This window comes from Herpailurus yagouaroundi, unplaced genomic scaffold (assembly GCF_014898765.1).
Source record: "Herpailurus yagouaroundi ecotype Mexico unplaced genomic scaffold, PumYag 181, whole genome shotgun sequence".
NCBI classification, from domain to species: Eukaryota; Metazoa; Chordata; class Mammalia; order Carnivora; family Felidae; genus Herpailurus; species Herpailurus yagouaroundi.
In genome coordinates, this window is record NW_024412412.1 from 8,401,915 (window position 1) to 8,429,006 (window position 27,092).

A 27,092-nucleotide genomic window follows, 5' to 3' on the forward strand; every position below is an offset into this window, starting at 1 on the left:
TTTCTTTCCTTTCTTTCTTTCTTTTTCTTTCTTTCTTTCTTTCTTTCTTTCCTTCCTTCCTTCCTTCCTTCCTTCCTTCCTTCCTTCCTTCCTTCCTTTCTTTCTTTCTCTCTCTCTTTCTTTCTTTCTTTCTTTTCTTTCTTTTCTTTCTTGTTTTCTTTTTGCAAATCCAGCAGGACTCTTCCAGGTGGCTGATAAACAATGCTGGGACTTTGAAGATGTCTGAAACAGAAGAGATATTCAATAAATACTTGAATTTAGATATAAAATTTGTAAATAAGAGTGGCAGTTTTTAATCCGTAGTCCTATCACGTAAAAATAAAACCATCGTTACTGACACTAAATAAATGTGCGAGAAATAGAGTTCTGGAAAGTATGCATGTATTTGAAATCTGTTGAGAGTTCTCTTAGAACTGGCAACTGGTATTATTTTTGTAGAGTAATGAGCAAATTATGAAACTGTCCTCACTTGTTTTTCTATTTGAAGGCTTGTCAGTTAACAGATGAACAGACCCATCACCTGGTGAAAATGATACGTGACTTCAGTGTTCTTTTTTATAGGGTAAGAGCAAAACTTTTTCTACTTGTGAAATGTCAACCACTTCCCTTTTCGTTGCACCAAAAATGTTTTGGCTGTATGTAGCCATCTAGTGGCCAGTGTGTAGAGGTACAATAAGGGAGAGTGATGTGTGGGCATAATGAACATCTGGAAATTTTATGTCACGGCTCAGTCCAAACTTGTCTCACGGTAATTATTTTAAATGTAGACTAAGGTGGGGAAACAGCCATGTTAGCATTTTACTTACAGTCTCATTCTGTTTTGGGGTATATAAAAGTAAAATGTAAGAACTCTAGAGAGAGAACTCAATTCTTTGGAATAAATAGTCCTCCGTTCAGTCAGATTTTGCCACTTGCTGTCTGTGTGTTTTACAACATGTAGGTAATTTAGGTTTAGTTTCCTCATCTGTAAAATGGGATAATAAATTTTCTCCATCTATCAGAAAGACTATTTTGAGAATGAAATAAGTACTTGCTAACGTGTAAATTTTGAAGTTGTAAATATGCGTATACATGTGCGTATAGTGTTCAAAAAACAAATTTTATCTTTTAAACAAGGTATCATGAATGTGTCATTTTTTCTCCACTGTCCATTTTCTGTATTCAAAATTTTTATTTTCACTCTGTTCAGAAAGGCAGCTATGATAGGAGTCTTCATTAATTGGCCTGGAGTGTTACTGAACCTCCTGCTTTACGTGTGTGCCTTGAGTATTATGACTATTTTACTTCTTGAGAGAGAGAGAGACAGAGACAGAGGTGAGTGGGGAATGAGCAAAGGGAGAGGGAAAGAGAGAATCCCAAGCAAGCTCTGCACTGTCAGTGTAGACCCTGATGTAGGGCTCGATCTCATGAACCACGAGATCGTAACCTTAGCCAAAATCAAGAGTTGGACGCTTAACCTACTGAGCCACCCAGGCACCCCATAACTTTTTTTTTTTTAGTTTTTTTAAATGTTTATTTTTGAGAGACATAGAGTGGGAGCAGAGGAGAGGCAGAGAGAGAAGGAGACACAGAATCTGAAGCAAGCTCCAGACTCTGAAATATCAGCACAGAGCCCAACGCGGGGCTTGAACTCAAAAACCACGAGATCATGGCCTGAGCTGAAGTCGGGCGCTTAACTGACTGAGCCACCCAGGAGCCCCACCCCATAACTATTTTAATATTCTGTATGCTTACTTATTCTTCCAGGGAAGGTGATTATAGAGAACTATCCATTTTCTGCCCCTGTTAAGTTGGGTATTTTAATACTTCGTTTAAATCGATAGAGGTTGTTTGTGTAATTTTCATCTTAAATATGGTGAGTCATATTTCTGGGTCTTGAGATTTTCACAGTGCTGATGTAAACCCAAAACATCCTCTTTTTAGGAGCTTTAAGTATATATATGTGAGTAGAATAAAACTGTGACAGGGAATATCAAAATATCTTTTGAGTTAGAATGTATACCAAATGGAACATGTTCTTGGCTAGGAAGGCATTTGAATTTTTATTTTCTTTTTTAGTGAATTTGTAAGATGAAAAGTGAAAAAGTGTTGTCAGATCAACAAAGAAGATGATCTCAAGTTTTTGGCCCTAGAAATAATGTTTTGTTTTTGTCTGTTGAAAGAAAGTGAGCAGCTTTAGTGTTCTAAAAATAAATCAGATTTCAAGCTAATCTAGTCTTTTTCTCATAACCACATAATTATGTTTAATTAAAAAAAAAAACCTTAAAAGCATGAGAGACATTTTACATTGTAGAACTTTTATATCCCATTTAGATAAAAAGATAATGCTATGCAAAGGATAATTTTGAATACTAATAAGTTGTAAAATAATGACTTAATTATTTCACACAAATGTTGTTTGACAAATATTGCTGAGTCTTGTCAATACCTTTTTCTCAGATGAAAAGAAAAGATTATATGGACATATGTACAAGCATGTAAATTTTAACCAAATTATTTTCAGAAATGACTTTCAAGAATGTATCTTTGGCTCCTTAGCAACACTGTCTTATAGAAATATTATAATGTTTGGTTTTTTGTTTGTTTGTTTTTAGTGCCGGAAAACTGGATCTGTTATCTCTAAACACTGTAAGGTTTACAAGCGTCCTAACTGTTGTCATTGCTGTTGCAAAATAACTGTGTGTCGCTTAGGAGAGAATAACAGGATGACATATTTCTGTCCTCGCTGTCAAAAAGAAAATCCTCAACATGTTGACATATGGTGAGTTACCTAATGTAAACGTATATACCATTTGCCCTAATTGGCTAACTCAAAAGCTATTAGTAAGAACATAATTCAAAGACATTTGAACCCTTGGAAGGAAATGGTAAATAACATTATCAAAACACTAGGATAGGGCTCCTGAGTGTCTCAGTCAGTTGAGCGCCCGACTCTTGATTTCAGCTCAGGTAATGATTCCAGGGTCGTGGGATCGAGCCCCTCATCGGACTCCGCCCTGAGTATGGAGCCTGCTTAAGATTCTCAGTCTCTTTCTCTTTCCCCTTTTCTCTCTCTTTCTCTTTCTCTCTCTCTCCCTCTCTCTCTCTCCCATCCCCCGCTCACGCTCGCTCTCGCGCACTCTCTCTCTCTCTCTCTCTCTCTCTGTCAAATTAAAACAACAACCACAACAAAAATCAGGATAAGCTGAAGACGATAAATGGACCACTTCTGGATTCAGTAGAACAAATGCAGTTCAGATGTTAATATCCAGCGTTTGGTTTTTATCTTGTTTGTAAAATGATTACCAGGAGGTGTAGATAGGTCAATAATTGGACAAATGCAACTCTCTTCAAAGGTTTTTGCTTTAGTTAGAAATAATATTAAAAAACCTAAGCCACATCTCTTTACAAAATTCTTGTCTTATTCGTTAAATAATTGGCTGCTTGCTAAACAAGAATGCGGTGACTCTTCCAGCTGCTGAGCATGTCTATTCCAATTACACCTTCCAGAACTAGGGAAATAACCACAGGATAGGTTCAGGGACCCACTGAGATGGGTCTGAGCGACGACTCCATTGATCACCTGACCTCTCTAAGCCCCTACTTTGTCAGTGGAGCGCAGTGCTGTTTTGAGTCTCTTTGAATTAGCCTCTGTTTGGAGCCAGTGTCCAGTGGTCCCCAAAAGGTCTGATTACTTCCTCTTCCCCAGTGCTCAGTTACCCTGGTAAAAGGCTTTAGGTCCCTTTGGGAAAGCCTGGGACAAATATCAATAATATAAAGGAGTGTTGGGCGCCTGGGTGGCTGACCCAGGTGTCTCGCTCTTGATTTCAGCTCAGGTCATGATCTCACAGTCTGTGGCGTCGAGCCCCACGTCGAGCTCCGCGCCGAGCATGAGCCTGCTTGGGATTTTCTTTCTCTCCCTCTGTCTCTGCTCTTCTTCTGCTCACACTTTCTCTCTCCGTCTCTCAAAATAAATAAACATTTAAAAAGTAATAATATGAAGGAGTGTATGTGATCATAAGCCAAAATAACCAGTACAGACACAAAGCACATGAAGTGCTGTAAGAGTTCAGGGATGTTAAGTGTTTATATGTACACACAAAGCTGGAAAGATGTCATAGAAAAAGTGTGAAGTTTGCTTTTCCTTTTTTTTTTAATGTTTTATTTTTGAGCGAGAGACAGAGCATGAGCAAGGAAGGGGCAGAGAGAAAGAGAGGGAGACACAGAATCTGACGCAGGCTCCAGGCTCTGAGCCGTCAGCACAGAGCCCGACGCAGGACTTGAACTCACGAACCGCGAGATCATGACCTGAGCCGAAGTCTGATGCTTAACCGACTGAGCCCGCCAGGCGCCCCTGAAGTTTACTTTTAAAAGACAGTTGGCACTTTGGTGAACTGAGAAAACAAACACCATTGGGAAGGTGGAGCAGAGAGACCCTGACCGTTAATGAATAATCACGACATGGTCGAGGGATGACGGTTACACTGGCCAAGCCACAGGAGGCTCTGGGTTGGTGGATCATAAAAGCCAGTTTTACAGGCAGAATGGGATCAAAGACTAGGAATTATTAGCTGTTCTGGGAATGGTTGATGTATTGCCTAACTCAGGAGATTAAGGACTCTTCATTGGGGTGGGGAGGCCAAGAAGCTGGTGCAGTGACGGTTGCCGGGCCTGAGGCCAGGACCCTGGGAACGGAGAAGAGGAGCGGGACTTTGGTTAAACATCTTAAAAGTCAGCGAGAATTTTGACAGGTTTGCTATGTAAGGTGATGTAAGAAGTTTCAGACCAAATAATAGAAATGTTCACTCAGAGGGTCTGAGAGAGTTGGGACAGAGTAGAAAAGATGAATTTTGTCCATGTAAAGCAACAGTGGACTGTCTGAAGAGATGTGTTATGGGCCCTGTCACAGTTGGCAGGTCATGGCTTGATGGTTATTACGGGCAAGTCTTCGTTTTGTTTATTTATTTATTCATGTTGGAGAGAGGGAGAGGGAGCACCAGCAGGGGAGAGGCACAGAGGGAGAGAGAGAATCTTAAGCAGGTTCCATCCTCAGTGAGGAGCCTGACGCGGGGCTGGATCCCATGACCCTGGATCATGACCTGAGCCCAAACCAGGAAGGAGTCCAACGCTCAACTGGCTGAGCCACCCAGGTGCCCTTACTAAGTGAAATACTCAAAAGAAATCAGTTCACAGGGAATGTAGAGAGGCAGGAACCAAGGTCTGAGCTTCAGGGAATATCCAGAGTAGGAGCAAAAGAGTGAGCCAGGAAGACACAGTGATGTGCTGAGGAATAAGTGCCCAAGCAGGGAAGGAAGCAGCTGTGGACCCTGGGGAGGGAGGCGCCATCTTGCCCAATGGCAGGCTTAGGCCCACGGGCTGGAGGTGATGGGCCGGAGGCGATCTTTGGGGGAGGCCCCCATCTGCACCTTCCCCTGTGTGTCTGCGGCAGTCTCCCCGCCCTCCCTGCCCCTGTGGTTTCCTTTTCATCCCCCCCTTCTCTTGTTCTAAGCTCCCCAACCACTCACAGCTTCTTCCTCTCGGCTTCTTCACCCCACCGTACTGACACCAAGATCTGAGGTATATTTAGATAATATATTTATTGTGCAGATTTATGGCTTTCTTAGTTTTAGTGTTATAGGTGTACTCTTATCCGACCAAATGTGTAGGACGCGGTATCTGGCAGAAGGACATTGGATAAATGTTTGTCTCCTGAATAGATGATCGATGTTCTATATTTGTTTTCTGTGAATTGATAGTTTTGGGGGTTTAAAAAAAAAAGTATTCTTCCACATGATCAAAGAAATATGTTGATTATCATGTAAATGTTGATTCCAAAAGTTGTTGGAAACTAGGTTTTAAAGACTGAAGGGTTCCCTGCAACAGACGTAGGGGCATCTATGAGCTAGGGGAGGCCTTGCTCTGCTGCAAATATTCTGAGCCCTGCAATCCGTCCTCTCTCCTAAGCTACTTCTGACTTACGCATTGGCATTCAGCTAAGACATCATTTGGAAGAGCAACTGTATATTGACAAACAAATGTGTGTATAATAAGACATTTGAAAACTAGTAGCATTTGTCCTATTCTTAGAGATTTCTATACCGAAGTGTATTCTGTTCATTTTCTGGATGAGTTTTTGAACATTTTTAATGTTGATTCCATTTTCTCATCCTAAGTTAAAGTCATCTCAAATTTAGTTGAAGAAACATAAAAGCCCAACAGCATTGATCCCTTTTATTCTTTGAATCACACAAAGTTTATTTAACTCCTTCATGAAGCCCTCCCCCAATTTTAGTGTTTATGGATTACGCCACACTGAATACTTACACCATTTATTGTTGGCTCTTTGTATACGAGCTAGCGTAATATATACAGGTGAGTGTTTTTTCCTTATGAGGAAACTGCTGTCTTTTCCTTTTCGGTGCTAGTCTTTGTTTTATAAATGTTTGAAAATTTGTTACTACTGTCTTAATTAGTGTCTGTTATAATTCAGGTACTGCAAATACATAGACAAAGTTTAGGGGCGCTTGGGTGGCTCGGTCGGTCAGCGTCCGACTCTTGGTTTGGGCTCAATGTCACGATTTCCCGGTTCGTGGGAGCAAGCCCTGTGTCAGGGTCTGCTCTGTGTCTGCTTGGGATTCTCTCTTTCCCTCTGTCTCTGCCCCTCCCTGCTCACACGTGTGTGCATGCTCTTTCTCTCTTTCTCAAAATTAATAAACATAAAAAAAACAGTTAAAATTTAGCCCGTCAGAGCCCAAGGTGGGGAGTGAATGAGTAAGTAGATCATTAACCGCCTCCCCCCCTCCCCGGGTTTGGAATGGAAGTGCTGCAGAGGGCACTTTTGAACCAATAGCAGTGGAGTCGTTCTTCCACTTTGGGGAGGGCAAGGAGAGGTGAAGAACGTGACCTTTGAGCTCTGTGGAAGGGATTCCTCCAAGACACGAGGCAGGAACATGCATGTGAAGAGCTGCCGGGGGGGAGGTGGGGGGGGTGTTTGTTCCTACCAGGAGACACGTTCAGGTCTCTGAAAACCATCTAATTTGGAAAGTATTGAGAATTGGTTGCTAGTTAATGAGAAGTTACTGATGTTCACAAGCCAGTTCTTTTTTTTTTTTTCTAATGTTTATTTATTTTTGAGAGAGAGTGTAAGGGGGGAAGGGCAGAGAGAGAGGGAGACACAGAATCCGAAGCAGGCTCCAGGCTCCGAGCCGTCAGCACAGAGTCCGACAAGGGGCTCGGACTCAGCGACCACGAGATCATGACCTGAGCCCAAGTCGGACACTTAACCGACTGAGCCCCCCAGGCGCCCCTACGAGCCACTTCTTAAGGCGGGTCTGAGCTGGCAGAGATGTCTGAGGGGAAACGGAGCAATCACAAGGCACTTAGGAGACATGAATGAGGAAAATCTCTAACGGATTAGTGTTGCCAGCCTTGTTTCGGGAAGCGAGTTTGATCACACAATTGTCATGTTTAAAAGCATAATTTAAAAGGGATTCTTCTGAGTACAAGGAAGGAAACCCAGCTCAAATTATCTTGCACTAGCATGGGAATCTGTGGGTCTTGTAGCCAAAACGAACATTGGTGTAATTCATGGCATTAGTAAAAAAGGTGTAAAAGCTCCAGTCTCGGGAACCGGAACCCACTGAGGCGCCCTTGGCCGGGCACTCCACAGACAGAACAGGTGGAAAGAATAAAGGCAGATCTAAGGTGCTTCCTGCTTAAGCCTGTTCTCTCAAGACTCATGATAGTAAATTCCTTTCAGCAGAAGAAGCATGTTCTGGAGGGCTCCCAGGAAGGCCCCGTGCCCCATGAGGGAGGGTCCCGGTGAGACTGGAGTCACCCCGGGAAGTACCAGTGCCCCGTGAGGAAGGGGCCCGATTAGAATGGAGTAGCAGTTGGTTCCATTGAAATAGCAGTTGGGCAGCAGCATGGATGTTCTTTTTATTCAATGTTTATTTTTCGAGAGAGAGAGAGAGAGAGAGAGAGGGTGTGTGAGCAGGGGAGGGGTAGAGAGAGAGAGAGAGACAGACAGAATCTGAAGCAGGCTTCAGGCTCTGAGCTGTCAGCACAGAACCAGACCTGGGACTCAAACCCACAAGCTGTGAGATCACGACCTGAGCTGAAGTCAGACGTGTAACTGACTGAGCCACCCAGGCGCCCCTGGGTGTTCTTTTTATTCAAACCTTCTTTAAATGGTGCTTTATTTTGCCTCACTTTCTTTTTTAATTAACGTGTACATTTCTACCTTTGAAAAAATAGTCTGTTTTGTTTCGACAAAGCAAAATGAGTTGTTTCCCATACTTGTACGTAGTTTCCATTGAGAAGTGCAAAGATTTCCTTGGCGACACCCTCATCCTCCACCTGTATCTTAAGTCTTTGGTTTCTGAGAACACAGCCCCTCCCCATTACCTGATAACCTGAGATCATAGTTGAACCCGCTAGTGTTTGCAGTCACTGACAGTATGTCCTAAGAGAAGCAGGGAAAGTCCCGGAGAAAACCTTGAGGTTGCCTTCACTTTGCTGATGAGAAGAAGAAAAGGAGCACTTTGGAAGAGCCCTGGGAAGTGATTTAGAGAGGGACATCCAGGCCGTTAGAGCAGGTGGGGCTTGACGGATGACAAGCAAGAAATGGTGATCTTCCAGAAAGCAAATTCAGTAGATAACGTAGGACAAAATTTGTTCATTAAACCTCTCTTTGTGGCATATCTGTGGAACTCTATATTGCAGTGGGAGGAGATCTTCTTAAGAAAAGGCTCTATGTCCATGTATGCGTAAGATGTCAGATAATGACACGCAGTGCTCGGGAGAAGCATCAGTCTCAGTGAGGGGACACGTGGTGACAGGGAAGCCCATTTTCAGTAGGTTGGGTGGATGAAGTCCCTGAGGAGACTTTTGAGAAGGTCTCATGTCTTGTAAAGATCAGGGGCGGAGGAGAAGGCGACTGGAGAAGCATGAAGAAGTCTCTGGTGTCACGGAGAGAAAGAAGGCAGGCGTGACTGAGCGGAGCAGAGTGAATGTGGGCACAGGGCTGCTCCACATCGCAGGGCCCGCCCGGCCATGAGAAGAAGTTGCGGTTTTATTCTGAGTACGCTGGGATGCCATCGGAGGTGTGGAACAGGAGAGAAGTAACCGATTCATATGTCAAGTGATCACCGTGGGCAGCGTGGGGTCCACTGACTTTGAGTTAGCCGGGAAGCCACTGGAAGGTTTTGAGCAGACGGATGACGTAAACTGACTTGTGTTTTACGAGGATCTTGCGGCCCCTGTGTGGAAAAGGGACTGTGGTGTGACCAGAGTGAAGGAATGACATCTGGGTGCCCTCACTAGTGCCAGTGGTAAATGATGGCAGCTTGGCTGGGGTGGGGTGGGGTGGGGTGGTAAAAAATGGTTCAGTTTAGGCTCTTTTTATTTTATTTTTTTTAATGGTTTGATTTTTATGTATTTATTTTGAGAGAGAGAGAGAGAGAGACAGTGCGAGTGGGGGAGGGGCAGAGAGAGGGAGACACAGAATCCGAAGCAGGCTCCAGGCTCTGAGCTGTCAGCACAGAGCCTGATGTGGGGCTCGAACCCATGACCTGTGGGATTACGACCTGAGCCAAAGTCAGACGCTTAACTGACTGAGCCACCCAGGCGCCCCTTAGGCTATATTTAGAAGTTCAGGTAGGGTTAAGGACTGAAACTTAAACAATTTAGGGGACTTCTTTATGAAAAGAAAATATATTAAAAAGTATGAATGCAAAGTTTGCTCCTACTGTGAATATTTAGAATAAGAAATAGACAACAAATTTTAGTTTTTAAACACCGCGGACATCAGACAAGTAAGACTCTCTCAGCTACCTGCCGCGGCTGGGTGACTACCTTCTTCCATGTTTTGGCTCCTTGCCTACTTCTTGCCTTGTAGTTTCACCATCAACAGCATCGTATTTTTCCATTATCGATAGACGAGCAGATCGTGCTTTGGCTTCACAATCGGCTATCAGTGGTGGCACATCTCTCGCTTGCCCTGTACCGTTTTGCTCAAGCGCTACTTGCTGTCTGTGGGGAGGCCCTCGGAGCGACGGTTCCTAAAACGTCCGTGTGCACCACAGTTTTGTGGAGGGCTGTCCGCACAGATGGCTGGGCCTCGGCCCCGAAGTCGAAGGCCCGGGGAGGACCTGGCCTGAGAGTCTGGGTGTCAGACAAGTTCCCACACGATGCTGATGCTGGTGGCCCGAGGACCTTGGAGGAGACAGCCAGCCCTCGGCTCTCCCTCGGCTGCCTCTGACGTCTCACCTCTTCCAGGCTGGTCCTGGGCTGGTGGTAGGGTGGTGCGCGTGGTGAATGGCCTCGCAGCCTGGGTCACCCTGGCCCTTGAGCGAAGGATGGGCGGGCTGTCTCAGGTCCTTCTCCTGAAAGTCGAGACGGTGCAGCACTCCCGACGCCACCAGGGCACGTGGTCCCTGGCACCGGGCAGGTGCGGGATAGTGCTGGCGGGGCACGGGCCTTGCCTACCAAGAACCCTGGGGCAGACACCGCCGAGGGTGCTGTCGGCCCCCGGCAGGCAGCTGGGGTTCCTGCTTGCGTTGTTCCCGGTCCCCACTCCGGTCCCTAGAGGAGAACACACTGAGCTGTGGAAGCTTCTTGGGCTTCAGGGTACGTCTGCCCCTGGAGCGGAGCCTACGCGATTTGCTGGTGCACTGGATGTGGGATGTGAGGGTAAGAAGTGTTAGGAATGACTTCTTGAGGGTGTTTGGCCTGACGGGTGGAGTGCACAGTGATGGCGTTTACTGAGATGAGACAGACTGGCAGTTGCAAAGGAGTGTGTGTGTGTGTGTGTGTGTGTGTGTGTGTGTGTGTGTGTGTGTTGGGGCTGGGGAAGTGATCATACGTTTTATTTGCACTAGCTTCCTGTGGTTGCCATAACAAACTACCACAAACCTGATAGTTTAAAGCAACTGAAATGTATTCTCGCCCACTTGTGGATGCCAGAGGCTCAACAGCAGTTTCACTGGGGCCACAGGTGTGGGCAGGGCTGTGTTCCCTCCAGAGGCGCTAGAGGAGAACCCACTGCCTTTTCCAGCCTCCGGCCGTTGCCCGGCTTCCTTCGCTTGTGGTTTGCGTCACTCCAGTCTCTGCCTCTCTGGTCACATCGCCTTCTCTTGCATGGGCATCAGATTGCCTCTGCCTCTCTCTTCCAAGGACACTTGTGTTTGGAGTAAGGGACCACCCAGATAATCCAGGGTAATCTCCCCCATGTCAAGAGGACATCTGCAAAGGTCCTCTTTGTAAATTCACCTTTACAGGTTCCTGGCATTATGATGCGATGCCTTCAGGACACCGTTCCGCAGTCCGCTACTACATGAAATTGGAAATTCCTGTTGCACATCCAAGTGGGGATTGGAAAGAATTTCTCGGTAGTGATTAACAGTGGAGCAGTAAGGGGAAAAATGCTTCCAAAGCTGCCGTGTGTAGGTCACAGTGAATATATGCTTATGGTTAGTGAAATCTATAGGCTAGAAGATAAGAGAGGTGAAAAATTGGAGCTTGTTGAAAATCTGAGGATTACTTAAATTGTGTTTATTTAATTATGAATAAATACGTCTTGCTGCCTTTCAGAGTAAGTTGGGAGGAGGGCAGGAGTTAGGTGAAGCAAATTCTGTGGAAGGTCTGGTATTCCATAGGAATAAGAAAAAAGTCAGTAAACATCAAAGGGCCACAGTGACATGTGTCTGATTTCCAGATTTGCTTATGTTGTTTGTTATTTCACCAGACAAGGGTGAATTCAACAACTGGTGTAATTATATGTAAGGAGCAAAATGTTACAGGAGACCAGGTACCTCTGGGAGTCAAAGAACTTGTGTTGTGAGATGTAAGGCACCGTGGCTTTTACCAAAAGAGCTTTTTCTGTATTAATGTTGGGAATAAAGGGACCTGTGATGCTTCCATGGTGTTTACCCACGTGACATGCTCTACAGAATGGAGTGCTGTTGTTTTGTAAGTGTATTTATTCATTTATTTAGAAAGCAAGAGACTGAGAAAGAGAGTGAGCGGGAGAGGGGGAGAGACAGGGGGGGACAGAGGATCTGAAGCGGGCTCTGAGCTGACAGCAGAGAGCGTGACGTGGGGCCCGAGGTCGTGAACCATGAGATGGTGACCTGAGCCCAAGTCGGACGCTCAACCGACTGAGCCCCTCAGGCGTCCCGGCACGATGTGTTTAAGAGTAGGACTTTATCAGAGCTTTTGAAGGCATTTTGTGTAACGACAAATAACCAGTCAGGAACTCCAGTTGGGAAATCACGATTCACTTTTGTGTCCAAAAATCAGGGTTGGTTTTACTGTTTTCTTACTAATCTATTATTAGATATCTAACATGAAACAGATTTACCTGAAGGAAAGTACGCCGAGGCTGGGGATCTTTTTCTTCGTTACAGATCAGCTATTTGGTGTAGTTCTTAGTGGATAATGTTGAGAAATTCTGGAGAGACCTGGACATGAAGGAAGTGTAAAATGTTTCTCGTTCTGCTTTCCACGTTCTAATTTCTGCCCAAGTCTTTGCTTCATCCCCACCCACCAATTGGGTTGAACAGAGATATCTTAGGTTGGTTTGGGAAGAGTGCCGCTTACTTAAAACATTATTTGAGAAATGCTTCCTAGTGGTTATGTCAAATGTTCTTAGAGGGTTTTAAAAAAACAAAACCACAGCTCTGACTGTAAACAAAAACATTTATTGTTATTTCTGTCTTTAATAGCAGTCAGCGGGACGCAAGCGGAAACATTTTATTCTGAGATAGTTAGGGCTTGTACACATTTGGGTGTTAATGTTTCTGTAAGAGTTTCTAAAATACCCTGAATGTATAGGAACAAGGCAACCGTAAGAGTGGTAATGGTTAACGTTACAAAATTTTCTGGTAGCACGCTGCCAAGGAGAAACACTACGGTCACCTGGCCATCCAGCAGAGGGGACCATGTGGCTCGGAAATCCGAAGAGCAGTGGACGTGTGTGGTCTGCACGCTCATAAACAGGCCGTCTTCGAAGGCTTGTGATGCTTGCCTGACTTCAAGACCTATCGGTAAGACTGAATTTTGATTTTGAGTTCAAAGGCGGCTAATTATACAAAGCTATATATCTTGTTCCATCTTGATATTTCCTAAGTAAAATGCTTTCTTTCTGCAAGGTTTAAAGGAATTGCCAGCCTTTGCATGTAAACCATGCTAATATTCTGTTCAGTCCTTTTTTTTTTCTTAAACGAGGAGTGAAAACATGCTTGTGCTAAAAGAGTATGTGCCTTTGTATCTCAAAAAACTGAGATGATCACATCTGTTCTCTACTATTTCTAATGAATTATTCAATAAAGCTTTGTTTTATGCAGATTTCAGCAACTTTTGAGTTTGTTATTCAGTCCAAGCACTTCATAAACTGAAAGGGAGGATTTCTGTAAGAATATCTTTGCAGGTGGAACAGAAAAATGCTGAATTTTTTCTCTTCTTTATCCTTCCTACCCCTTGTTATTAAAATCTTTACCCAGACAATTGTACTGATTTCATTGAAATCCTTCAAAATAACTCTTTTTACAGCTCACAATTTCATGCGTTCAGAGAATGTAAAACCTCAGAGCGAACCCGTGATTAGGAACCAGCTCATTGATGCAGTTTCTATTGTGTTCTCAAAGTGTTCTCTCTCCCTTCAATTAGAGATGAGAAAGTTCATTCTTGACTTATGGACCCCACATTGTGGTCGCTGTCACAGGGTGTTTTGTTCTCTGGGCGAGAACACAGCGTTGCTGGAAGGGACCACGCCTCCTCTTTCTATCCACTCCCCCCCCCCCCCCCCCCCCCCCCCCGTTCAGTATCTTTCAGCACAGAGCCCTCAGAAGACCACAGTCTGAGGCCTCCTCATTCATTCCAACATTCTGAAACGCCTCTCTGCATCCCATTAACTATTTTCTTGTTATTTTTCTGAGTACGAAAGACTACAATTTAGAACATAGTATGGATTCCAAAATGCTAGGATGCTTTGTTGAAGCATTTTTAATTAGTGTCAAGTCTTTGTAATTCATCTTTGTCCAATTTTAATAAGGCTTTCCCATTATGTGCCATTCACAGAAAGGGGAAAATGGGTGATGGGCACTGAGGAGGGCCCTTGTTGGGATCAGCACTGGGTGTTGTATGTAAGTGATGAACCACAGAAATCTGTCCCCAAAACCAAGAGCACGCTGTATGTTAGCCAGTTTGACAATAAATTATATTTTTAAAAAAGAAACATTTTTAATTAATGTCAGGTCTTTGTAATTCATCTTTGTTTAATTTCAGTAAGCCTTTCCCATTACGTGTCATTCACAGAGACATTCCTGATAATCCAGAGACAGGCCGCTAACTGCCGATCTATATACCATCCCTTAATTACCACTGCTTTATTGTGTTGCCTAATAGGAACAAAATTGGTAGCCGAATGACTTTTAGATGGTAAAAAATAATAACAAGCAAATATAAATCTCTGTTAAAGCCACCTCTGCGCTGCTAGGAGTTGGTGAAATATTGCCCTTTCTATGACACTTTATTTCCTAACGAGAAGTTAATCCTGAATTGTCCAAACTAACTGTGTTGATAGTTCTATGCCTTCACCATCATAAGTGAACTAAAAGTTTTAACGATATAAAAAGATGTTTCGGGGCACCTGGGTGGCTCAGTCGGTTGAGCATCCGACTTTGGCCCAGGTCATGATCTTGAGGTTCGTGGGTTCGAGCCCCGCATCGGGCTCTGCGCTGACAGCTCAGAGCCTGGAGCCTGCTTGGGATTCTGTGTCTCCTTCTCTCTCTGCCCCTCCCCCACTCACGCTTTGTCTCACTCTGTTTCTCAAAAATAAATAAATGTAAAAAAAAAAAATTTTTTTTAAAAGATGTTTCAAATAGTCGATATATTATCACACTTCTAGGAACTCTGAAGTATCATTTCTCTCTCCTTCCAGATTCAGTAATCAACAGTGAAGACAATTCTATTGTGTTTGACAGCTTAGTGAAGTATCCTTGTAATAGTTTTGGAAAACCAAGTACAGAGGTGAAGGTCAACAGGAGAACAGTATTTGGAACTACAACCCTTGTCTTGACTGATTTCAGCAATAAATCCAGTGCTTTGGAAGGAGAAACAAGCCAAAGTGGGATGCTAGATAGAGAATTTCAAAACTCTCCTCCGACTGATGTGTGTTTTAGGGATCCACTGCACCCTTCCAAGGAGAGAGCAAACCATAGAACTCAACCATCTAACAGAGTAAACGGATCACCTACGGCCTGTTCTCAGTCCACATTATTTAGTCCAGCCTATAAAAAGTTAAAAACAACCCACTCCTCATCACCAGACCTCAAAAGCGGTAGCCCTGGATTTTCCAACAGGTATGATACCTCTAACCTTGATCTTGAAGGTATTTGCATTAAGTTTTGAGAAGGCAGAAGAGTCGGCCCCTGCTAAGGAAGCTGCATTGGTTTTGGGAAGGTGAATCAAACCCGGAAAGATGACTATAGCCATCTCCTTCCCATGTTTTCTCTAGCTTATGATGTTAGGGAAGGGAAGAGAATGAAAAACAGAATCTTCTACATCTCTCTGTAAAAAGTTCTTTTTTTTTTTTTTTTTTTAAGTTTATTCATTTTGAGAGAGAGAGACAGCACGAGTTGGGGAGGGGCAGAGAGACGGAGAGAATCTCAAGTAGGCTCCTAGTTGTCAGTGCAGAGCCCGACGTGGGGCTCAAACTCACAAAACCGCAAAATCACAACCTCAGCCAAAATCAAGGGTCTGACTCTTAACCAACTCAGCCACCCAGGCACCCCCAAAGTTACTTTATTCTGACTGTAACCATGTACGTGTTCAGTACAGAATATTTGGAAAATACTGGAAAGTATAAAGAAAAATACCACCCGATAGCAATTACCACTGTTAGCATTATTTAAAAAAAAATTTTAATGTTTGAGAGAGAGACAGAATGCGAAGTGGAGGGCAGAGAGAGAGGGGGACACAGAATCCGAAGCAGGCTGTCAGCACAGAGCCCAAAGTGGGGCTAGAACTCACATGCTGTGAGATCATGACCTGAGCCGAAGTCAGAAACTTAGCCAACTGAGCCACCCAGGTGCCCCTGCATTTTTTTTATATTTCCTTCCAAAGAAAGATAGTTCTTCCGAAAGGGAGACTATTAGTCATGAGAGTTTAGTATGTGTCTTCTAAAGAGAGAGAGAGGAGATACTTTGAGCAGCATTGCTGCCGAAGAAGGTGGCTGTATTCCAGCCGTGTGGGATGGTGTGTGTTTCAGCCACGAAGGCCCAGAGAGCGTGGGTGCCACAGTTGTAGCTGAACTTGAGAAGTTGTCATTGCAAATTCGTGAATACAGGCAGACCAGGTAGGTTTTGAGACTCTGACCTTCCCATCTAGAAGCAGCCTCCCGATGGCTGTCGCTGGAGATAGAGAAATTTTACTAAACGATGTCCCCCTTCTGTGATTACGGCAGCACCTAGAACTACCTGTCCACACTCTCTCGTGTAGGTCTTTATCTGGGGCTTCTCTACTCTGGCCACCTGCTCTTGGGCCTCCATCAGAGAGAGACATGTCTCCACAGTCGTCTTTTTCAAGCTGTGTTTTCCTTTTTCCTTCAGAAAGCAGGTGCCGTACACCCTGCGTTTTTAAATGAAGCGAAGTTGGAGCGTTTCCTTCCCGTGGGTGTTGTCTTGCCAGTGGGAGAGAGGCGGAGGGAGAGTTGGTGTGCATGGGATTTCATGCGATCGCAGGCGGGATTTGTGTCACTGGCTTCTCCACCGATGGGCTGTGTCCTGGCTGAGGGGAAGGTTCTTCCCTTGGGCCGCACCACCAGGGGCCACTTGATGTGCAGGCCCAGACCAGACTCTCGGAACCCTTCGTTCGAGCTTACTTGCTAACAGATTTCTGAGGCGGTGTGTGGTCAGTACATGATTTTGTCTCCAGTTTCCTCTCCCGACACTAAATTTGCCATAGGTTAGTCGTGATGATTTCTCCTTGACCGTCTCTCAAAAAATCTCATTCACAGTCATTTATAATATCTGTTTTAACTTGTGTCCATAATACTAAGAAATGACAGATGTTTGAATTAAGCTATGGAGGCCAAGCATTTAAATGACTGGATCAGGACTAACTTTACATTTTAATCCCAATTAACATCTAATGAGCCCTAATCAGAGGTCACGGAGGAGGTAGGGTCTGGAGCATGAGTTGGGAGACCATCCTGTAAGAAAGTCATTTGTTAAGTCTTTTCTGTAGCTTAAGAGCAAAGATGTAGATGTGATCATTTTAGTGTTGTGGCATTCTTTGTACTCAGATGAAATATCTTGGCATATTTTTGTTTCCTTAGTGCTTTGTAGAAAATCTTAGACAATTTAACTAATGAATTAGGGATTTAAAAAAACATTACTGTAACCTTAAATTTAAATGATTTCTTCATAAGCCATTAGTAATAGGGTCATATGATTAATCACAGTGCATAACATTACTTAGAAACGCCGCAGCCTATGTATGTGTTGAATATAAGAACCCCAGGACTGAGACTCTAAAATCAATCAAGATCAACTAGCAGGAATAAATGTCAAGTGATGAAATACATTCACCCAGCAGCCCTTCTGCACCCAGCTACTTTACAAGGAATAAATTGCAAATTACTGTCATTTATTTCATTTTTCTCCTTGTCTGGCAGCTTCAGTGTTCATCTTGTGGACAAGATGCCCAGCAGAAGCTCACAACATAATACGTGGAAACAGGTGGTCCACTCAGAGAATTTATAGGCAGTTTATTTTTTTTTCTTTAATAATTATATGGTAATTAATTCGCCTTTTGTTCTCTTAATTACTGATCCCATCACTACATGATACATGCTCTGTTGACGAGGCATATTTTCGGATTGGTCTTTGGATATACCGGAGTTTTATCCAGTGACCGGATTATGAATTAGATGGTCGAACCAGTTTTTTAGCAGTTCAGAGTACCTGCTAGAAACAGTTTAAAGTCTTTGATCCAATTAGTGTAAATACAGAGCACAACACAGTGGTACATATTCAGAGAATCCATGTGTTTGTTTGGGTGAAGGTTTCTCCTGAGCTGGTGCAGAGGTTTGCTTGGGTGAGGAAATGAAACCGGCAGAATCACTGCCATTTTCTCACGTCTGCTACATCAAGGTTGGCAGTGCCACCTCTGACACCAGGGACACACCCCTTCTTCATGCTTCCTGTAACCTTCAGGGTATTCGATCCCCAAGAGAACCACCTGGGGCCAGCTAGGATGAGTCATTTTACCTCCCTGTGTTTGTTTTCATTCTTGAAATGCCACTGAGCTACAAAATCTACATTTGGTGAGACTGAAGGGTTCAAAAAAATGTAGACAGTGGTTTTATTATAAAGAATCACCCTGTCTGTAAAATTAGTTAAGCCATGATGAATTGAGCATTGAAAACCTATCCATTTTAAAATTACACAGTTGTGCGTGGTGATGTATTCTCTCTTGAGAAGAGTTTTTATCTGATCTGTCTTCAGTGTTATTTATGTATTCATTAACAAATATTTATTGAAAACCTATTATGCATCAAGCGCTGCTCAGTTCAAATGACTTACTTTAGGAAACTACGGTTGGCAGAGCCAAATCCAGCCTCCCACCTGATTTTATAAATAAAGTTTTATCGGAACACATTCCATTCCCATTGGTTTCCATAGTTTCCTTGGCCGCTTTTCATGCTACAATATCAGACGGAATTGAGTAGTTGCAACGGAGACTGTTAGACCCACAGGCCGAAAATATGTGCTATCTGAAAACATTTGTCAACCCCGATCCATTAACAGACCATTTATAGTCTATTAATGTTCAAAGTGATGGTCCTAATTATAAAATAAGTTAAACTCTTCTTATGCTAAATTTACCTGAGAAAATGTTCTGCTACAGTTTACAAAGTTCTTAATGATGGAAACAAAGAGGAACCAGGAAGTCCTCGATTCGTCAGAACATTTAATTATCCTGGATAATGTTTTCTATCATAAAATTAAGATTAGCTGTGCATATTTAGAGTTGATGAGATCACAGGTGGCATCAATATCTCGGTTATGTTCACTCAGAGCTTCGCTACTCAATGTGCATACGAATCACCTGGGAATCTTGTTAACATGCAGATTCTAATTCAGCAGGCGATCTGGAGCAGGGTGGATAATTCTGTATTTCCTTTACTTTTTCTTTTTTAAATTTATTTATTTATTTTGAGAGAGAGAAAGAAGGGGGGAGGAGCAGAGAGACAGAGAGAGAGAGAATCACAAGCAGACTCTGCCACACTACCAGTGCTGAGTCTGACAAGGGGCTCGATCCCACAAACTGTGAGATCATGACCTGAGCTGAAACCAAGAGTCGGACGCTTCGCAGGCTGAGCCTCCCAGGCTCCCCTAATTCTGTGTTTCTCAGGCTCTCCCAGGTGATGCCGATGCTTCCAGTCAGCAGCCCATACCCTGAGTGCCAGGGATAAGAGAGCTTATGGCTGTTGTTTTTCTTTAGCTTTATACCAAGGAAGAAAATGGAATGAAAGACAGAAATGAGGAGCCAGAGGGGACCCCTGGAGCCTTTTATCCCCAACTGAATCCTACCTTCCACCCTTCCACTTTGCCCCTCCCCAGGAAAGCTTTACTAGGAAAGAGAGTTTAAACCTCTCTTGGCTGTATGGAACTCTGGAGATTTCTAGGTTGAAGCAGATGGTTTGGAAGTGTTCAACTAATTGTTATCTAAGACAGCCATTTCCATAATAATGTAGAAAACTGTTTAAAAGTGTGTATTTTTTTTTTTATAAGAGAGCATCACTTCACTCCTATCAATATTCTTTACCTTTTTTTCTTTCTCTTGACAGTTTCTTTAAAAGCACATTTATGATCCACTTGCTTTGGTTTCAGTATTTCTTTTTTTTTTTTTTTTTTAAATTTTTTTTTAACGTATTTATTTTTGAGAGACAGAGACTGAGCGTGAGTGGGAGAGGGGCAGAGAGAGAGAGGGAGACACAATTCCAAGCAGGCCCCAGGCTCTGAGCCGTCAGCGCAGAGCCCGACTCGGGGCTTGAACTCATGAGTAGTGAGATCACGACCTGAGCCAATGTCAGACGCTTAACCGCCTGAGCCACCCAGGCGGCCTTGCGTTTTTGATGTTTCTTGACTTCTCTGCAACCACCTAGATATTTAGCTTCTCTTGAAGTTAAAATTTTAATATACCCTCTTTTGGAAGGGGCATCAGAAAAATGGAGGGAGTCTGGAAAAGAAGATCCTGTTGCCTTCCAGCTTTGCTCTTTCTGGATGTTAATACCTAGGATTCTAAAGTAGAAGCAACTGTCCTCCACCCTGACGGACGTACAAACAAAACAGTTGCTGGCAAAACTTAACGGTAATGATTTCCTTAGCAATGCCTACTGCATGAACAGCTTCGGAGACTACCCTCAGAATATTTGACTCAATTTAAAGCAATTTACTTAAGCGTCTGTCTTACGGAGGAGTTTAAACCAGTTTCATCACAAATAAAATATCTCTTCTATGTCAGCTGTGTCTCAGTGAAAATGGAAAGAAAAAATACCTCAAACTCTGAACATTTCACTTACATAGGCCTTGAAGCATCATTACTGGAACATGTATATGAAGAATGTACTTTAGGGGGTGCCTGGGTGGCTCAGTTGGTTAAGCGTCCGACTCTGTCTCAGCCCAGGTCCTGATCTTGTGGTTCGTGAGTTCGAACCCCGTGTCAGGCTCTGAGCTGACAGTGCAGATCCTGCTTGAGATTCTGTCTCTCCCTCTCTGTGCCCCTCCCCTGCCTGTGCTTGCTCTCTCTTTCTCTCTCTCAAAATAAATAAATGAACTCAAAAAATTTAAAAAATAAATAAAGTATGTAGTTTAGGAAGCAAGAAATGAGAACTGTTTATAATTTTTAGGTATTTCTAAAGATTATTTAAGGATGATATTTTAACCAAAAAAATAAGAAAGGATGAATTTTTTTTTATCATTAAAAAGTTTTAAAATAGTGATATTAAGAAGGACTTCTGGGGGCACCTGGGTGGCTCAGTCGCTTGAGTGTCCGACTTCAGCTCAGGTCACGATCTCGTGAACCGTGAGTTCGAGCCCCGTGTCAGGCTCTGGGCTGATGGCTCAGAGCCTGGAGCCTGCTTTCTATTCTGTGTTTCCCTCTCTATCTGCCCCTCCCCCATTCATGCTCTGTCTCTCTCTGTCTCAAAAATAAATAAATGTTGAAAAAAAAATTAAAAAAAAAACGACTTCTTCAATTAATGTGAGCTCTGTTTCTCTTCAACTGGTTTATTAAAGAGACTAACTCTCATAAAGGCATTATAAAAATATGCAGAATATAAAAAGGTTAAAATACCCATGAAGCTCTTTTTCTAAGAGAAAATTTGCTTCTACGATACCAGTAGAAGTCCGGCTTCTGACCTTCGTCCCCTGTATGCGGGAATAACCTCCAGATACAGTTGATCCTAATTGTGGGGGAGAATAAAGCTTCCCTACTGGCTTGACAAAATACACATTTCTTCTCTGCCAGGCAGCCCAGGCCTTGCTGAAATATGACTGCAACTATTATAGTAGCCTTGATCAAAGAAAAGTGTAGAAAATTGTCTTTAAAATGGACGATAGAAAGAGTGATCTTTTTGGCCTTGTCACAGCCATCCACAAGAGCTTGCTACCGATGAGGAAATAATTAGAGAAGACTGTCATTCTAGTTGCTTTGGGGGCTGGGGAGCTACTGAACTTGAGAATATTTTAGAGGAAATGAATGTGGCCACCCTATACTACTGAGTAAGGGAAGAACCAGTTATCACAAATAAACACTAAGGAAAGTAGGTGTGCTGGGTACACATTTCAGCTGTTCAGAAATTTTAATTGCATGCTTTGGGTGCACAGGTGGCTTTGGAGGTAAGTTAGGATTACCTGAGAAAAAACAGGAATTAAACAGATGTGGTAGCAGTGTGTGGAATGACCTGCCATTGACCCTGGTCCCCTTTTTGGCACCTTGTCTTTGTACAAGCAGAATTCTTTTTTTTTTTTTTTTTATGTTTATTTTTTGAGAGAGAGAGAGAGAGAGAGAAAGAGAGCGTGAGTCCAGGAGGGGCACAGAGAGAAGAAGACACAGATTTCTGAAACAGGCTCCAAGCTCTGAGCTGTCATGACAACACAGAGCCTCATGTGGGGCTCGAACCCACAGACCATGAGATCATGACCTGAGCTGAAGTCTGACAGTTAACCGACGGAGGCAGCCGGGTACCCCCTGTACAAGCAGAATTCTAATGCAGGGGAAGGTGGTGGGGATTATCCCTTTAGCGCTGTTGGGCTGTAGTAACTTTGTAACCTGTCGTTACAGTGAACTTGGAATTAACATGACAGATGGTACCTGTGCATTAAATGCTGGCAGTCCTCGCTGCGGTAAACACAAGCTCCTGTGTGTTCTACGAGTTGTGCAGAAGGATGGCGAAAACAAGGGCAGGCAGTTTTACGCTTGTCCTCTACCTAGACAAGCGCAGTGCGGATTTTTCCAAGTACGTGTAAGATTTTTTCAAGCTCGCTGTACTGTCATCACATGCTTCCATTATTAAGATGTAATGAGTAGCGATCTTGTTTTCCGCTTTCACCTTTAAGTTTTATTTATTTAATTTGTTCACCTTTAAATTTTAAAGAGCCACACTGACATTCAGTCTAAAGCCTGAATGTTGAAGAACAGAAAACTCAAGGAGCTTCATGAGAAACTGAAAAACTAATCAAATAATAGCCGTTAGATGATTCTGGTGTAGCCCGTGTGTAACCACAGGTGCAGATGTGTGGTCCTTGGTTTATAAAGGTAGAAAGGGACTTGAGTGATTTACGCAGGTGGCGAATAATTCAGGACACAAACGTGTTTTTCCTCCCTTCCACAGAGCCTTTGGTGTATGCCCTGGGGAGAAGTACACGGGGAAAAATCACAGACAAACCTTGGATTTACAGTAAACGTAGTGAATCCTATCGCACAAGCTTGCACAATAACAATTTAGATGTAGGGCGATTCCTCCCCCCTTGCCATTCTGGGAGCGTGTCCCTGGAAGTGAAGACAGGACAGGACCCTAGAGTCTGGAGTCCGTCTTCCTCCGACTCACCTTCTGTGTTTCTCAGAATGTGAGTCTCTCACTATGCTGACTGTGGTTTCAATGTTTAAATACATATTTCTCCAACCAACTGCTACATCTGGTGCATAACAGCAAATACTGATCTGTCTCAGTGCTGGAGCAAAAATTTTCTGATTGGGCTTACTGAGCTTGAAAACCTCTGTCTTCAGTGCGGTACCTTCCTAAGGAATTTTCCAAGGAAAACTGGATAATGACTGGGTCTGAACCCCTGCATGAGCAGTGACTGCATCCTGCTGAACTGACAACATTCCCTCAAGGAGCTTTCGTAGATACAATGGAAAAAATACTAGGTAGAAAATTAATAATATTACAGCCTGCTTTATAGTTCCCTTGAGGCCAACGTTTATAAGAGTAATACAATGGAATCTGCCTAAATTCATCCATGTAATTCTGTATTGGATTCTTTTTATTCCTAAGAGATGAAAGAAGGAAGTTGAGTATTAAAATCATAACAAATCTTTGATCTTAATCGGTTTAACATAGCAGAAGCACTGGTGATGGCTTTACAGCAAGATGCTGATCGTTCTCAATTATTTTCGGTAAAGCAAGAGAACCCCTGTAAACATGTCTGTAGACAAAGAGAAGCTGAGCATTTTGGCAGTTTTTTGTGTGATTCAAGCAAATTTGCAGGAGAGATGCTTCGTACGGGATGTAAGCTTTTTTCAAGGGCAAGCACTAATGACTTCTGTCTATTTTCCAATGTCAGATTAACAGTGGCAGGGAACACGGGCTGCGCTAACCAGATGCACCCAGGCTTAGGCTGTACGTGTTTCTAACCTGCATCCAAACTTCCCAATCCTTCTGTTTTAACCCTGTAGTGGGCGGATCTGTCCTTCCCATGCTGCAACCATGGCAAACGCTCTATCATGAGAACGGTGTTGAAGATTGGACCCAATAACGGAAAGAATTTTTTCGTGTGTCCTCTTGGGAAGGCAAAACAGTGCAATTTTTTCCAGTGGGCAGAAAATGGACCAGGAATAAAGATGATTCCAGGATGCTAATATTTTCTCCTTCTGTGTGTGGAATATCTGGCATTTAACTCCTTTAAACCATCCATAATGTTTAGTTCCCTTTTGTTTAATAGAAAGGTTGTAGAACATCCTGGCACATTGTATAGTGACAGTAATATATGAGAGCTGTTCACTTTTTTTTTTAATGTATGCTGCTTTCCATTCTTGGCTATGTATTTTTTTTACCCTGATAAAGGCTATATGTGTTCCATCGAATGTATAGTATATTCCACTTATCATGTTTATATAATGCATTTAATAATGACAATAAAGAATTTTTAGTGTGCTCTTGGTCTCTCGTAACTTCTTTGGGGAAGCATTGATTGGTTTTTTTTGTTTGTTTGTTTGGTTTTTTTTTTTTTGGAGAGGATTATGTAGTCCAGTGAAATAGCTAATTATTTTGTCTGCAATGAGTCATTTTCTCAAGGATTGCCACTCTTCATAGCATATGATTAAAGGGACTTCTTGTTTTCGTAAATGAAATTTAAGATGAGATCACCTCTGGAAAAGAATATTTTTGTATTCTTTTCAATAGCATCAAGTTCCTCTTAGACATTAGAGATAAGCCAAATACTTGGATAGCTTAATACATTTTCATGGAAACTTATGGAGATTCAGAATATAATGAACAGAAGAAGTAGTCTGTATATCTTTAAAAGAGAAGTTGATTTAAATGTTTCTGATTGATTTTAATATCTGAAATTAATTTTTAAAAATAAATCCATTTATAAAGCTTAATACTGTGCTTTTATTTTTTTATTTCTCATTTTAGTTTCTCTCCCTTATTTTATCCCCCCAAATTTAGTGCAGGTAACTATATAATTAAAGAAAACTTCAATGTTAGGTTATTTCTGCATGTTTGTGGGAAATTCCATTCAGAGCTGATTCAGTCTAGTAAAAAGATTTTTTATAAAGAAAAGGACAAGGGTGCCTGGGTGGCTCAGTCAGTTAATTGTCTGACTGTTGATCTCAGCTTTGGTTTTGATCTCAGGGTTGTGAGTTCAAGCCCCACATCGGGTGTGAAGCCTACTTAAAAAAAAAAAAAAAAAAAAAAAAAAGATGGGCTCCTGGGTGGCTCAGTTGGCTAAGCATCTGACTCTTGATTTTGGCCCAGGTCATGATCTCATGGTTAATGGGATCCAGCCCTTTGTTGGGCTCTGGGCTGACATCACAGAGCCTGCTTGGGATTCTCTGTCTCTGTCTCTCTCTCTCTCAAACATTAAAAAAAAAAAAAAAAAAAAAAAAGGACAGCAGAGAAGATAGCTTGAACCCGTCTCCCATTCTGTCACTAAATTGTCCGTGCAGAGTTTTGAGAATCATCAGCATATGAAATCAGCAAGGGCGGAACATAAGGTATCATGTTGCCAGCGTTTGAGCTCTATGCTGAAGACACAGATTTGGAACCAACCTAAAATCAGTGATCCTACCTGAAGAACTGAACGGGACAGTGACCACAAGGCAGACCGGGAACTGAGCTGGACCACAGGTGATCTCAACTGATCTGAAGTGAAGTACACAGTGTTGTGCGTTCGGGAAAAAAAGCTGTGGATTCTTTGTGCCACAGGGAGGGAAAGGCACCTCTCAAATGAGGCTTCCATAAATTAGCAAATTAATGCCAAGGAAGTCCAGGCAAATGAAACACAACCAGGGGCGCCTGGGTGCTCAGACTTCGTCCAACTTCAGCTCAGGTCATGATCTCAAGGTCTGTGAGTTCGAGCCCCCCCATCAGGCTCTGTGCTGACAGCCGGGAGCCTGGAGCCGTCTTCCGATTCTGTGTCTCCCTCTCTCTCTGCCCCTACCCCACTCATGCTCGCTCTCTCTCTCTCTCTCTCTCTCTCTCTCTCATTCTCAAAAATAAACATTACAAAGGAAATTTTTAAATGACAATTTCAGTCTGATACAATGTGATACTCTCTAATAAGAAATATACAGGATGTATATGAAGAAAATGGTACCGGGAAGCATCCATGAACCAAATGGATAAGCAAAACAGGGTCTTATTTGGAAAGAATGCTTGAAAAATGGCACTCGTTCAAACCTCATTTTGAGTTTTGACTAAATTTCCCCTCAAAACCTCGAGGAGGTTTATGCTTCCATTGCGGAGCAAGCTGTAACTGAGCCCAGCTCTAGATTCTGGACAACCTGATCAATAGATTCCGCCCACAATCAGACAACACTGGAGAGTGAACGAAAGCAGGCAGATTCTGGATTGATGTAAGACTTGGAAGGGGAGACCAGCTGGAGGTAACCTCCCGTTTTTCTTTCTTTAGTTTTTTTTCCTGAGGGCAGAACAAAATCAGTACCCAGTGGGCAGGCCAAAGGCTGGCAGAAAGGGGGCCTGAAGAGGCCACGGTCATTGTGGCCAACCACGGCCCCTGGAAAAGGGAATAGGAGAGATCTGAGATGGCGAGCCCCAAGTTTTGTGCTTCAGCTCTGCCCTTGTCCTCGCCTGACCCCTGAACCGCACTCGTGGGTGGGGGCCGACTGAACACAGAACAGCTGAGGATTCGAGAACCCAACCAAGATTTAATCCATTGCCTAAGAGAATCTGCAGTTTGAGTCTGACCAAATTAGCGGCCTGCTGAGACCGACACATCAGCCTTCTCCGGAGGAATATTCCAAATCCAGACCCACCTCCGTGTAATATTTAGGATTCCATCCAAATTATGCAACATAAGAGGAACCAGAATAACGTGACCCAGTTTCAGAGAGAAGACAACCAACCAAGACCGATGCCACAATGACTGAGATGTGGGAATTAGCAAATGAGGACTTTAGAGCAGCGAGAGTAACTGTGCCCTTGGTTGTTGACATGATGCCAGACGGAAATGCAAATCGTTAAGAACCTGAAAAGGCAAATACCTAGAACACAAAGTATTTCATATATTCTTGTGGTTTCTTTACATGGGACTGCAATATAACATTGTCCTGCAAGAGTCATACTGTACGCAGGT

At 43.1% G+C, this 27,092-nt stretch overlaps 1 protein-coding gene across 1 annotated transcript in view; it reads left to right on the forward strand.

Annotated features, from left to right (window-relative positions):
• NEIL3 (nei like DNA glycosylase 3) overlaps positions 1–24,426 on the forward strand; it is a 51,449-nt gene extending 27,023 nt beyond the window's left edge. Inside the window, exons 5-10 of the mRNA XM_040489874.1 lie at positions 488–562; positions 2,595–2,761; positions 12,868–13,025; positions 14,921–15,341; positions 22,333–22,507; positions 23,947–24,426. Coding sequence (XP_040345808.1) covers positions 488–562; positions 2,595–2,761; positions 12,868–13,025; positions 14,921–15,341; positions 22,333–22,507; positions 23,947–24,129 — 1,179 coding nt within the window. The 3' untranslated portion in view covers positions 24,130–24,426. The remainder of the gene's footprint in view (positions 1–487; positions 563–2,594; positions 2,762–12,867; positions 13,026–14,920; positions 15,342–22,332; positions 22,508–23,946) is intronic.
• The last annotated feature ends 2,666 nt before the right edge of the window (positions 24,427–27,092 follow it).